Source organism: Amblyomma americanum, unplaced genomic scaffold (assembly GCF_052857255.1).
Source record: "Amblyomma americanum isolate KBUSLIRL-KWMA unplaced genomic scaffold, ASM5285725v1 scaffold_12, whole genome shotgun sequence".
Classification (NCBI taxonomy): domain Eukaryota; kingdom Metazoa; phylum Arthropoda; class Arachnida; order Ixodida; family Ixodidae; genus Amblyomma; species Amblyomma americanum.
Genome location: NW_027526484.1, coordinates 2,619,617 through 2,634,248, shown reverse-complemented (window position 1 = coordinate 2,634,248; position 14,632 = coordinate 2,619,617). Strand labels below are relative to the sequence as shown.

Below are 14,632 nucleotides of genomic sequence, written 5' to 3'. Positions count from 1 at the left end.
AAGAAGTCTTCTTTGCCTGTATTCAAGCAGAGCCCATTTTTCAAGGTGACTGCAACAAAAAATTAAAAAGAATGTTCATCACCATTTTCAGACACTACTTCCGCTTAAAAGAAATAGCCCAAAATCTGCGCTCGTTTATTGGCGGCACTTTAATCTTGTGTCACTCACAAAAAAGTCACAACATGTTTCATACCCCTCAATGTGAATTCCTTCAAAAGGCAAACGCACGTGGCTGAAAGAAGAAACGCTGGCGCAACAGTCGTGTTAAGCCTATGTTCTTGTCTTCGCTATAACTACTCCTAAGTAATAAATCGAGAACGTTTACCGTCTGTTGTCGTTCATTAGGTTGGCTTTAACTTCTAGGCGGTGCTCGATCGTTGGCACCAAACACGTCGTCACCAGTCGAGCTGATGGCAGCTGATTGGTTTGCATTTATCGTGAAGAAAGTCATTAGAAACGTTCTTCTCTGTTTTTGTATTTTTCGGTTAGGTATCTCGGAGCTTTGCAACTACATGCGCAAGTCCGTCCTCCGTGCCATTCGCATTTGGCGCCGCGTCTCCATCGCTTTTCTCGGTCTGTTTACGTTGAGGTTCGAAGACTAGCTTGTCCAGCCGCCCCGTTGGCGCCTCGCAACAGATGAACAAGAGGTAACTAAGGAGGTAGCTCCACACAATTGTGGTGAAGAAGAGCGAAACCTGCGCAAAGATGGAGGGAAAACACATATTTCACTATTATTACGCGCGGAGATTGCTTACAAGCCTCACATACGTGGAATAAAAGAGATAGAGTAAATGTTTTAAAAGCTAAACTATTAATAGTATTTTCAGTATTGTTCTGCCCTTTTTTATTCTCACAGAAAAAACAACATACAGCTCTTGGGGAAGGATGTGTGTTCAATTCATAGGTGTTTTTACAAGAAAACAGAACATATAGAAGAACCCGCAATACTCCCGATGTGTATATATATATATATATATATATATATATATATATATATATATATATATATATATATATATTGCCACCTGGTGTTCTCAGGTGGCGCTGAAGTGTCTTCGAAGACGTTGAAGTGTCTCTCGCTGGCTGGCTGGCTGCTTGCTGTATTCTGCTGGTTAGCGACCTGTCTCCCTGTTTTCCGTTACATATTTTGGTGTAGGCGCTGGGTAAAGATCCCTGTATATGTCTCATACTCCTCCGGATACCCTGGGCTCCAGTCCTTCGCTAGTGGACACCCCCGTGCACCGTGCTAGCCGGAAAAATCAAGGCCTACCTCCCGAACACGGGCTTTTGGAGTCTGCCAGAGCACCCACCCATCGACCTGTCATGCCAGCTGCTGCCTACTACACCTTGCAGAATCCGCGACTGCCCAAACCATTCCACGGCAGTCAGCTCGAAGACGTAGAGGACTGGCTTCTCGAGTTTGAACGCGTGGCCTCATTCAACCAGTGGGACGACGCCGCTAAACTTCGAAACGTCTTCTTTAGTCTCGAGGATGGTGCACGTACCTGGTACGAAAACCGAGAAGACGCCCTAACATCATGGCACGAGTTCCGCCGACGCCTGCTGGAGACCTACACCAGCACGGATCGTCGAGAACGGGCTGAACGGGCTTTGCAGTCTCGCATTCAGATGCCGAATGAGACTGTAAGCATGTACGTGGAGGATATGACTCGGCTCTTCCGGCGAGCTGACCCGGCCATGCCCGAAGATAAAAAGGTGCGCCATCTCATGCGCGGCGTTAAAGAGCAACTTTTCGCTGGCCTCGTGCGCAGTCCACCTGGGACTGTTGCTGAGTTTCTCTCGGAGGCGGTCACGATGGAGAAGATGCTCTTGCGGCGGTCTACCACCTACGACCGGCCGGTACTCGCCGCTTCACTTACAGAGCCGCTTCCTGCCTTCGGGGCTAACCCTGGTCTTCTCCGCGACCTGATCCGCTCCGTTGTGCGCGAAGAGCTCCAGGCGCTTTTCGGTGCTCCCCTGCCGACGGCCGGCTCTCTCGCTAGCCTGGTCCGCGAAGAGGTTCAAGCCTTGAGACCTTCGTTCCCGTCCGTTGACCCGCCGCCTTTACCAACGGAGTGCCGTCGTCCAACGTACGCTGAAGCCTTGCAACGTCCTGCGCCCTCTTCGGCGCAGTTTCCTCCGTCCAATCAAGGCTCGCTGTTTTCCGCACACCCCGACACGTACTACATCGACAATCGACGATCACCCCAGCGGAAGACGGACCTGTGGCGTGCTCCGGATCGGCGGCGTCTCTGTTTTCACTGCGGGGAACCCGGTCATCTGTATCGCCAGTGCCCGTATCGACAGCTTGGGCTGCAGGGGTTCCCTATCGACATGCCCCGTCCACCAAGAGGTCAACGACCCCGGGAGATCGAGGACTACGTAGCCCAGCAGCGCATGGCGACAATTCCCCAGCGGCAGTCTCGGTCTCCATCACCACGCCGACCTTCGCCACAGCCCCAAAGCTCCTCCTGGATGGCGCAGAGACGGTCGCCAAGTCCCCGCCGGGAAAACTAAAGAGAGCGACCTCAGGGGGCGAGGCCGCTGGCAATCGATACGAACAAGACCCCCCGACAACGCGAACAGCGACCGACCGCGATTTAAAGGCAACGACTGCAGTACCTGAACTCGGAGATCGATTCTCGTTGGATATACCCGTGCTTCTCGATGGCTATAAGGTTAGTGCTTTGGTGGACACTGGCGCTGATTTCTCGATTTTAAGCGGAAAGCTAGCGGCGCTTCTTAAAAAAGTAATGACACCATGGTCCGGCACGCAGATTCGCACGGCTGGCGGACATGTCGTAACTCCGCTTGGCCTATGCACAGCAAGAGTCCAAATTCGCAGCTCCACATTTGTTGTCAGCTGCCTAGTTCTACCGAACTGCTCCCGTGACTGTATCCTTGGCGTTGATTTTCTCCGAGAGTATGGAGCTATTATTGACCTCCGAAAGCGCACTGTCACATTTTCTACCGAGAAAGCTGATGTTTACTCCGAGGACTGTCCACGCCGCGCCGCCCTTAGAATATCCGCCGAGAGCGTTTGGATTCCGCCACGCGCCAGCGTTTTTGTGAGTGTTCACTGCGACGGACTACGTGAAGGGACAGCGGTCGCAGAGGGCAACCTGTCCCTTTTGCTCACCCACGGCATCTGCTCAGCGCGAGGTCTCATCCATCTCCGCGACGGCTGCTCTGAGCTCCTGGTGACTAACTTCTCTAACGAGCCCCGGCACCTTTTTCGTGCTACTGCCATCGCATTCGCCGACCCCTTAGCGGAGGTTTCTGAATGTTTCCTGTGCGCCCATCCCTTGACATCAGCCCGGACCTTTCGGTGACTCAACAGCGAGAACTACGTGCCCGTCTTCACATTCAGCGGCAGCAGGGCACGGATGCACGCCGCTACAACCTCCGTCATCGGCACGTCGAATACCATCCGGGAGACCAAGTTTGGGTGTGGACCCCGGTACGCCGCCCAGGCTTGTCTGAAAAACTGATGTGCCGTTACTTTGGACCGTACCGAGTTTTGCGCCGCGTTACCGAAGTGACCTACGAAGTTCTTCCTGACGGGACTGTGCAGCCTCAGCGTCGTCCACCCCGCTCTGAGGTTGTGCACGTTGTCCGCATGAAACCCTACTTCACGCGGTAATGGATAGTACGCTCAGTGTTCTGCTAGTTTTCGCGTGGGACACCTTCGCCCACCTCCCTTGTACATTTTTGTGTGCTTGTGCTGTTTTTTTTTTCTCTTTCCACTGCCCATACTGCAACCCCGCTTTTGTTTTTCTTTTTTTTTTGGAGGGGGAGTAATGCCACCTGGTGTTCTCAGGTGGCGCTGAAGTGTCTTGGAAGACGTTGAAGTGTCTCGCGCTGGCTGGCTGGCTGGCTGCTTGCTGTATTCTGCTGGTTAGCGACCTGTCTCCCTGTTTTCCGTTACATATTTTGGTGTCTCCCTGTTTTCCGTTACAATATCATCAAAGATTGATCTTTGTTCCTGTGCGCTGCTTTGTAGTTACGAAGAGAACAAAAATATGAAACAAGAACAAAAACCCACTAAGACAATGTGCCAAACTTAGTGGGCTGTCGTTGTTCCATCTTTTTTGTCTTCATCGTAGCCACAAGCAGCGCGCATAACCAAAAGCGCTAACCCAAATAGCCCCAGTAGCAGCGTTACTGAGGTCATGATTTGTGTTAGCACTGAGTAGAGAAAAAAAGTTCTCACTTGGCAGGCTATAATGCATTATATCGTCAATACAGGAACGACTGATGCATTACCAACATTGATTTCCTCTAATAACAGTGACATGGCAGCTCAGAAAACATAAAAGCTCCCTAAGGAAGTGAACAACTTTCACCAGTTTCATAAAACAAAATTGCTTTCAATGTCTCTCCTTTTTTTTCTAGAAGATCATTATCAGCCGAATTACATTCAATGCAGGACAAAGCTGCTCACAATAATCTCCAAATAATCCTGTATTTCACCACCCAGGGCCACCCTATTCCAGGACATTTCCCCTATCTCATCTCCATGTCTACTCTCTGCCACTCCTGGTTACGTTTTCTTTCCTTTCGAATCCATTCTGTTACCCTAAAAGAACAATGTTCAACTGTTAACACTGTCCACTGCATGGTCTGACATCAATAGGAAGACTAGTCTGATCTCCCAGCCTGTATGCAGTGTTGAAGGAAGCCAAAAGCCACTGAAACCAAAAAAAAGCATAGAGTAGATCACCACACGTGACTGCAGAGGTCATGGGTTCGGATCCCACTGGCAGCATGTGGTTGTCTTCTCTTCTTATTTCTACTAATCAATTATCATTCAGGTAAGCAATGATTACACTGCTAATTTCCGCTTCACCAACACAACAAATAAAAAAATAATTCCCACGTGCTTTCCTTGGTTTTGAGCGGCTGTTGGCTTCCGTCATATGTGACATAATGAGCCCCTCATTTCCGTGTCCTTATCTGTTGTATGTAGTGCTGCAGTGATTGTTGCTCACACTATGCTTGACTAGAACGTGATCCCCAAATGCATAACTGGCTGTGTACAACTGCACCCAATGTAAGGATTCTTCAGGCCAACGACAATGCTGACCGACTATCTTGGTGTGATTCTCTTTCTGCTGCAGGTGCTGTGGGGAGGCTGGTGTGTCATCAGCCCCGAGTACCGGTTTTACTTTGCGGGCGACACAGGCTACTGTGACGTTTTCAAGCAAATTGGGCAGGCGTACGGGCCTTTCGATGTGGCTGCTATTCCCATCGGAGCGTATGAGCCCAGGTGAGATGTACATGCCAAGAATTGCGTAATTATCACCATTGTTTTTTTTTACTTCACCTACTGCCTCCCCTTGGCAAAGCTCTTTCAGTGACATTATCTTTTGTGTGAACTGCTACAATTATACTCCACGACAACTTTTTCTGGCAATGGAGCAGAAGCCATGCTGAAACTCGCACTCTGTTCCTGCGCAACGAAATGCATTCCCGCCCCTGTCCTTGTGACACCCCTGTACATATGTGCTGTTCACAACAAACCACTAGAAGCGAGGTTAAAATGCCAGCTGAATGCGCCATGTCAAAAACTTATGACAGAACGCACCATTTCTTATTTTGGCTATGAAACAGGTGTCTCAACACTTTACAGCACATAGATTAATACATTGCAGTAGCAATCATCATGTAATTTCTCATCGGCAACATACCATAATCTCACTGACTGACTGCAAAAATGCAACTGGTGGCCCCATTCTGGCAAGGTTTTGCAACTTTCAGGTGTACGTCAAAAGTGCTGCAAGCAGTGCAATGCTAAAATGAAACAACTATTAACTTCGATTACGTCTCTCCTCTAAAGTGTGTTCTGGCAATGTACGAAGCCAAAGAAAGTCCTTTTTCTTTCCAGTCCTTTCCAGAACCAACAATGCAATACCAACTAGATCAACAGAAGGCGATTCTCCTCCAGAGAACTGGTGCATTCTAAAATTGGAGTACCGAACATTCAAAAATTAAGAACGCTAAACCCGGCTCGAGCACCACTAATTTATGTTTGTGCAGAAAAACAGCAGCGCTATGCCAGTTCGCTATCGTTAAGAAAAAGTACAGGATGATAAGCAATGAGCTCTATGCATGCTTTTACGAAGGCGCTCTTTGATGGCTTAATAGAAAACTGCTTGCATTGTATGTGGGAGGTACTGGGCTCAAATCCTGTTACAGCCTGTTACATATTCAAACCCTCCCGTTCAGCTCACCCAGGGGAGGCAGCGTCTGAAAAAGATGCCACGTGTTCCCTCAGACCGCACTGTCTTTCAGTGCTTGCAATGGCTGCACGATCCTTAACTCACTGTAACAAGAGGAACATGCAACACAACATAATAAAGCACAGAGAACGCCCATGTTTTCTAGAATTTCATACTTTCATCAGTTTGCGGGAACACGATGGCCGCAGGTGGCACAGGACCAGGTTAATTGGAGAGACATGGGAGAGGCCTTTGCCCTGCAGTGGGCTTAGTCAGGCTGCTGATGATGGGCTCCATAATAAATCATAAGAGCCATTATCATCTCAAGGTTCAGAATCACCAATGTGCAGTGTGAAACAGAACAGTTTGTGGTAAACTGCTATATACCCACTCCACGTCTTTGCAGCCTAACACCCACATATCTCAGCATGGTCCACCCTATGTCACCTTCACATGCGTAGTGCTGATTTCCTCTAGTGTCCGACAAACATATGACTTTGGCTCAAGTTCGAAACATTTGGAACGTTGTGCAGTGGCTGCATTTGCAAAGCAGAGAAAATTATGCTAAAAATTTTCAGAAACGATGAAACAAAATTCAGCAGTGTGCTCGAAAGAAAGCAGCAAACTACAGTCAGTGCAGCAGCTGCTTGTGAGGTCACATGCCCTGTGCCATGTTGCAGGTGGTTCATGAAGTACCAGCACGTGAACCCCGAGGAAGCAGTTCTTATCCACAAGGATGTGCGCAGCCGTGCCACGCTGGCAGTGCATTGGGGAACCTTTACGCTTGCCAATGAGGCAAGACAGTTTTTCAGATTACTGCCTCGTACGATGAGCATGATATCTGGAAAGCTCGTTACAACAGACACTCCGATGGCACATTGTCAGGCACTGTACTCACTATAAGGTTTAATTCATCACACTTGATTTCAGCACATGCTGCAATGCCACAACTAAACAAAATACATGAGGTTCGGTGTTGTATAAATTGTAGTGGAGCTTTTTTTTGTGTGTGGTAGTGTTTACGAGCACATCCTTACAACCAAATTCTTCCAAGTGTTTGAAGCATTAGTTAGAGGACCATAGACACCTAATTTCAGTTATGTTTTCTTTTTTCAAATGATCTGTGGACATTAGAATATGTGGTTCAACACATGGTATTCACCAACGACCACAAAATAATCCATAATTGAAATTGTTTTTGATGCTGTTCTGGTTTCAGTTTCATCAACCGAACGATGGCTGTGACGTGTAGGGAGTGTTTAGGTCACATGACACACGAAAAGAACTGCAAAATTATTGCTGATGCATAGTTTTAATTCACTACAACGGTTAGGCCGGCCTGGTTCAAGAGCTGGAGTGACAAAAAAACGACATGTCAGCAGTTATATTGCAGTTTTTTTTCATGCCTCAAGTGTTTCAAGAAGACGATGATGATGATGATTAATTTTTCTGGTGCTGGGGTGGCTTTGGCCAAAGACCTTCATGGCACAAGGTATTTTCTTCTACTCAAGATGGGATCAAAAGACCCGTTTTAAATGCATTTTACCCCAGTTAATCCGAGCACCAGGCCAGGGCAAAGCCTGTACCCATTGTATCACTGGTGGATACCCGGCGGCACTGGGAATCGAACCCCGCACCTCCCACATACGAGGCAAATGCTCGAGCCACTAAAGCACTGCTGCAGTATGTTTTAAGATGAACACAATAAAATTTACTTTCTTGTTAATCTTAAGCGTTATTACACTAGCTTATTGAGATGTTCATCAAAAATCTGTCCTCAAGTAGCAAGACACCGCAAGGGTGGATAGCTGTCACCTACTCCAGTCCATTTTCAGCACAATAAATGTGCATTCAGACTATGTAACCTGTTGCCATATGGCATATTAGGAACTTATTCGCACAATCGTGCGTGAAGAGCTTCACAAATTTTGTAGCCCGTCGCAGCCTGCGCTCGGTTCCATCTCCGCTCTTGTACGAGAGGAGGTGCAACAGGCGTTCCGGGGCCCTGTTCCTGTGGTCGACGTACCACCTCTGCCTGGGGACTACCACCGTCCGACGTACGCCGAAGTTGCAAGGCGTCCGGCTCCCGCTTCGCCGCCACCAATTCACGCCACGCCTCAAGCCCCGCGGCCCTCTGTGCAACCGGTGCAGTACTTCGAGGATCGTCGAGCACCCCTCCGAAAGGCCGACGTTTGGCGTACACCTAACCGACGACCGCTCTGTTTTCACTGCGGAGAGCCAGGTCATCTTTATCGAAATTGTTATTACCGACGCATCGGCATCCAAGGCTTCCGCACCGACTCACCGAGACCCCGTCAAGGTGAACGACCCCCTGAAATTGAAGAATTCCTTGCGGACCAGCGCAATCCATCCCGAGCGCAGCGGCAGTCGCGCTCACCCTCACCGAGGCGCTCTTCCCCGACACCTCCCGGCTTCTCGCGAGCGGCACCGGGCCGATCGCCAAGTCCTCGTCGGGAAAACTGAAACCCGCGACCTTCGGGGGCGAGGTCGCTGGGGGGCGCTGTGCTGAAGACCTCCCGTCGTCGCCGCTACAATCCGACAAAAACCCGCCGACGCCATCACTAGAGTTAAAAAACCGCGTTTCTTTAGAAATACCCGTTCTTATCGATGGTCGCAGAGTAAGCGCATTAGTTGATACCGGGGCCGATTATTCGATCTTAAGTGGACAACTGGCGACCATTCTGAAAAAAAGTGATTACCCCTTGGCCTGGCGCGCACCTTCGAACTGCCGGCGGTCATCTGGTTACGCCCAAGGGTATGTGCACTGCTCGCGTTCAGATCAGCAAGTCCACGTTCGTCGTCAGCTGCATCGTCCTGGGCGAGTGTTCTCGGGACCTAATCCTCGGCATCGACTTTCTGCGGGAGTATGGAGCAATTATCGATCTGCGCAACCGAATCGTCATGTTTTCCACAGAGCAAGCCGCCGAACTCGACAACTCCTGCCAACGCAGTGCCGCACTTCGCGTTTTCGCCGACAGCGTCACACTTCCGCCCCGTAGCAGTGTTTTGATTGAAGTCGCCTGTGCTGAGTTGCACGACGCTGAAGCAGTCGCCGAGGCTAATCATTCGCTCCTCCTGACTCAAGGCATCTGCGCCGCTCGAAGCTTACTAACAATTCGCGCTGGCCGGTCTGCGATCCTTGTTACAAATTTTTCTCCAGAGCACCGGCACCTTTTCTCTGGAACTGCGATCGCTACCGCTGAAGCGGTTGTGGATGTTCCGGTCTGCTTTGCGTTCGCGGCAGCGGCCCCTGACGACCAATCATCGCGCGCCACTGACGACCAATCTGTTCCGAATGTCGACATCAACTGCAACCTCCCCGAAGGAAAGCGCCTGGCCTTAGAGCACTTGCTATTGGAGTATAAACAGTGTTTCGCTTCTTCGTCGAAAGTTCGTCAAACGCCCCTAACGCAACACCGGATCATTACGTATGACGACGCTCGCCCTATCCGCCAGCAGCCTTATCGTGTTTCCGCCAAAGAACGGGAAGTAATCCAAAAGCAAGTTCAGGAGATGATTGACGACGGTGTAGTTCAACCTTCCCAAAGCCCGTGGTCTTCGCCTGTTGTCCTTGTTAAAAAGAAGGATGGAACACTTCGATTCTGCGTGGACTACCGTAAATTAAACAATGTGACTAAAAAGGACGTCTACCCGTTGCCCCGCATTGATGACTCCCTGGACAGATTACGGCGTGCTAAGTACTTTTCATCCATTGACCTGAAGAGCGGTTATTGGCAAATTGAAGTGGACGAACGGGACCGCGAAAAAACTGCCTTCGTTACACCAGATGGCCTCTATGAATTCAAAGTGCTGCCTTTTGGCTTGTGCTCTGCGCCAGCGACGTTTCAACGGATGATGGACACTGTCCTCACCGGCCTCAAGTGGCAAAGTTGTCTTGTATACCTGGACGACGTTGTCGTTTTTTCAGAAACTTTTGAACAGCATCTCGTGCGCCTGCGAACTGTCCTCAGAGCCCTCCATTCCGCTGACCTTACGCTGAAGCCCCAGAAGTGCCACTTCGGTTACACAGAGCTCAGGTTCCTCGGTCACGTTGTGAGCGCCGACGGAGTTCGACCCGACCCCGACAAGACAGCCGCCGTCGCCAATTTTCCTACTCCGACTGACAAGAAAGCTGTCCAGCGTTTTCTGGGTCTCTGTGCATATTACCGACGGTTTATTGCGGACTTCGCAAAGATTGCAGAGCCGTTGACGCGCCTCACCAGGAGCAACACCTCCTTCGTTTGGACAATAGACCAAGAGACGGCTTTCTCTTCGCTCCGCCAACGCCTTCAGACATCTCCCGTTCTTGCACACTTCGACGAAGAGGCCGACACCGAGATCCACACCGACGCCAGCAATATCGGTCTTGGAGCTGTCCTTGTCCAACACCAAGAGGGCATTGAGAGAGTTATAGCCTATGCTAGCCGTACTCTCTCCCGCGCCGAACGCAATTACTCTACGTCAGAGAAGGAATGCCTTGCTGTCGTATGGGCCACCATGAAATTTCGCCCTTACCTTTACGGCCGCGCATTCAAAGTCGTAACCGACCACCACTGCCTATGCTGGCTGGCTAATTTGCGAGACCCGTCTGGACGATTGGCCCGCTGGAGTTTACGGCTCCAAGAATTCGACATTACCATCGTATATAAGTCGGGCCGTAAACACGAAGACGCCGACACGCTGTCGCGTGCACCACTCGACTCTTCCGGTCCCGAAATCGACGACGACAGCGGTTTCCTCGGTATACTTAATGCATCGGACATAATAGCCCGGCAGCGGGCTGACACGGACCTCCGACCGCTGATTGACAACCTTGAAGGTCACGCCATGCCTCTACCACGACACTTCGCTCGACGTCTCGGCTCTTTCTGTTTGCGCGAAGGTATCTTATACAAGAAGAACTCGAGAGGCCAAGAAAGAGCTTACCTTCTGGTACTTCCGGCCGATCTTCGCGCCGACATTTTATTGGCATGCCACGACGAGCCCACTTCAGGCCATCTGGGTTTTTCTCGGACGCTCGCCAGGATACGCAACATGTACTACTGGCCCGGACTCTCGGACGATGTCCAAAGGTACGTAAAAAGCTGCCGTGAATGCCAGCGCCGGAAGACGCCACCGCTTAAGCCGGCGGGTTTTCTCAAGCCCGTTACTACACCCCGCTCTCCGTTCGATCAAATAGGAATGGACCTTCTCGGTCCTTTTCCGTTGTCACTCTCAGGAAACAAGTGGATCATAGTCGCTACTGACTATTTGACTCGCTACGCCGAGACCAAGGCGATACCCTGTGCCACAGCTTCAGAGGTCGCCGACTTTTTCATGCAAAACATCGTCTTGCGGCACGGAGCCCCTTCGTGCGTTATTACCGACAGAGGCACAGCGTTTACAGCGCAGCTAATCGACCATATATTTACGTTGAGCTGCACTAGCCATCGCAAGACCACAGCTTATCATCCGCAGAGCAATGGGCTAACCGAACGCTTAAACAAGACCATTGCGGACATGCTGTCAATGTACGTAGACGTTCAGCACAAAACTTGGGATGAGGTGCTACCGTACGTCACATTTGCGTACAACACGGCCCTCCAGGAGACTACACGCTTTACTCCCTTTCGTCTTGTATATGGACGTGAAGTCCAGAGCATGCTTGACGCGATGCTACCATGCCTCGATGACGACCAACTCGCACCCGATGTTCATGAAATTGCCCAACGCGCTGAAGAAGCCCGTCAGCTTGCCCGCGTACACATCGGCCCACCTAGTGTTGCCAGGTGGCGCAAGCTGTCCGATGGTGGCAAACGATGATGTGACTGCAGCAGCATGCACGGGCCGGTCGTAACTGGCGCAACGCTGTTGCAGGACCTTCTCCATCGTTGTGGCTTCCGAAAGAAATGCAGCAACTGTAGATGGTGGGCTGCGCACGAGGCCTGCGAACAGCTGCTCTTTGACGCCTCTCATTAAGTGCCGAAGTTTCTTCTCTTCAGGCATGGCAGGATCAGCTCTCCTGAAGAGCCGCGTCATGTCCTCGACGTACATTTGTACGCTTTCGTTCGGTAGCTGGACGCGGGACTGGATTGCCCGCTCCGCTCTTTCGCGGCGATCCGCGCTGGTGTAGGCCTCCAGCAGGCGACGGCGAAACTCTCGCCAGGAAGTTAGAACTTCCTCACGGTTCTCAAACCACGTGCGGGCGCCATCCTCTAGGCTAAAGTAGACGTTTCTTAGTTTCGCGGCGTCGTCCCACTGGTTATAAGCAGCCACACGCTCGAAGTGAAGGAACCAGTCCTCCACGTCTTCGAAAAGGTCCCCGTGGAAGGCCTTGGGAACCCGCGGGGTCTGCAAGGTATAGTGGGCAGGTGTAGCACCGGCAGCTTGCGTGAGAATACCGGTGGCTGGTATCATGACTGTCGCGAGTGGTCCAAGCTCCGGTGAAAGTCCCTGCAGCCTCCGGCTGAAGCGGTGTACCGGGGTGTCAATCGGCGCAGGGCTGGCGGCACGGCTCCCTGGAGGGGTTTCTTGCATGGGATACTCGTACCCAGCACCTCCACCAAATTGTCACGGAGTTCTCACGGAGAGACGCTTCAACAGCTGGAGTCGGCAAGAGGAGACGGTAATGGCGGCCGATCCGCGAAAGCACGATCGCAACCTCATCGTCTTCGCGGACAGCTTGCGCCACCTGGCAGCACTAGGTGGCAATATGAAGTACCACAAGCGATGGCAATAAACAAATTTAAGCACTTTTTCCCCCCCTAATAGAGGACACTTGAATTGGGGAGTGGTGTTTAGCATAAAGGTATGTTCAGGTTGAATGTGTTCTTTTTCTGATGTAATACAATCAAAAGATAAGGGGCACTTAGAGCCGCAGGTACTTAATTTTGGATCAATGCAATATAGTGATTCACATCAGCCTGCCAACCAATGAGTGCGCTATCAGGATGTGCTGCAAGGGTAGGTAACTCAGAGAACAGTATCCTGTATGGTCATGTGGTTCAAATGGACGTGACCTATGTGCACCTTGATGCGACACACTTGTGGTGGTAGGGGGGTACACTATAGCTATCTACATTGCTCCTTCATTCCAGGAGAGAGCCACAGGTTTGGGAGTTTTTTTTGGGGTGTGCAGACTCTAGAGGAAGAAAACTAATTATTTTTCTTTTTATTTCTCCTTCCTCCCTTTCGTGCTTTTCCAGTACTACCTCGACCCTCCCGTGAAACTGCGCGAAAGTCTCGATCGCCACGGCATATCGCCCCGCGAGTTCTTCACGTTGAAGCACGGCGAGTCGCGGCTGCTGCACGCAACGACTTCGAACCGAACGTCCCGTGTGTTACCCTGACGACCGTGCTAGGGCGTGTCTGATTTCGATGTTTTTGGTTGTTTCCTCAACCTTCTGGCCGTGGCTTGATCCTCGGCTGTGTGTCGCAGCAAGGCTGACATCAACGGTGGCCCGCGACATCAACGCAGAAGGGATGCACTGCTGCTGTCATCAACAGCGCAAGTGGTGACGGCACTTACCTCCAAATGCAAGCAGTCAGCATCGACTACATGAGTGGCCTTGTTTTTCTCTCTTGATTTTCGTCGGGTGCAAGCAACAACTGCACTGAAAGATCAGAGACTGGAAATATCGCAAGCCAGCAGCAGCCATGTTGTTGGCTGCTTGTTTGTTTGTTTTTATTTGTGTGTGTTTGTGTTCCTGTGTGAGTGTGTGCAAACAGTGGTCCTTGAAGCGGATTCGAAGCATTGTCCTCGAGGAACGGTTTGGCTATTGTATGGCATGCATGTGGGTACACAGAGCCTGGTTTCACGAAGGCACTACACTTCAGCAGGGTGATTATTCCGTGCCCCTCGGGACATCCGACACTCGAAACTACGATTGGGCAAGGGGCTCTTTATTGTTGAGAGAAGAGTTGTTGTTGCTGTTGTTATTGTTGTTGTGACTGTTTATTCTTGTTAACTGCAGACGTTGCTGGGCGAAAGGGGTTGTAAGAAATCTTTTTTTGGGTCACAGCGGCCTCTCTGCAGTTTTGAGAATTTTTTTCTTTTTTTGATTCCCTTGCAGCCATGTTTCACGGCTGACAAGCGAAGTATTCCCCCTTAATGCACATAGGAGTGAAACTATTTAATGTGGATTTCCTACGGTCGTGTTTTCCGTGCCTTAACTTAGTGTGGTATTTATAAGTACCTGTTCCAGATCGTCTGTGCAATCATTTATGCACTCCCTTAAATGTCACTGCTTAGAAATTGAAGCTCTCCTTACTTTTATAGTGCAAAGCTAACCATTTGTTACACCAGGTACTTTTGTCCACTTCACCGAAACTAGTCAGCATTGTCCAGCTTTTGACAAATACTTTAAGCATTTTCTTTTGTGCCCAGCTCGATTCCAAAAGTGGCCTGCCCA

The 14,632-nt window shown here is 50.4% G+C and overlaps 1 protein-coding gene across 1 annotated transcript; it reads left to right on the top strand.

Moving 5' to 3' along the window:
* Positions 1 to 4,819: 4,819 nt before the first annotated feature.
* Positions 4,820 to 14,310, top strand: LOC144111889 (N-acyl-phosphatidylethanolamine-hydrolyzing phospholipase D-like). Its single transcript, XM_077644917.1, has 4 exons — positions 4,820 to 5,269; positions 6,902 to 7,016; positions 13,427 to 13,511; positions 14,294 to 14,310. The coding sequence occupies exons 1-4, from the start codon at positions 5,079 to 5,081 to the stop codon at positions 14,308 to 14,310; spliced, it is 408 nt and encodes a 135-aa protein (XP_077501043.1). The 5' UTR covers positions 4,820 to 5,078.
* Positions 14,311 to 14,632: the final 322 nt, after the last annotated feature.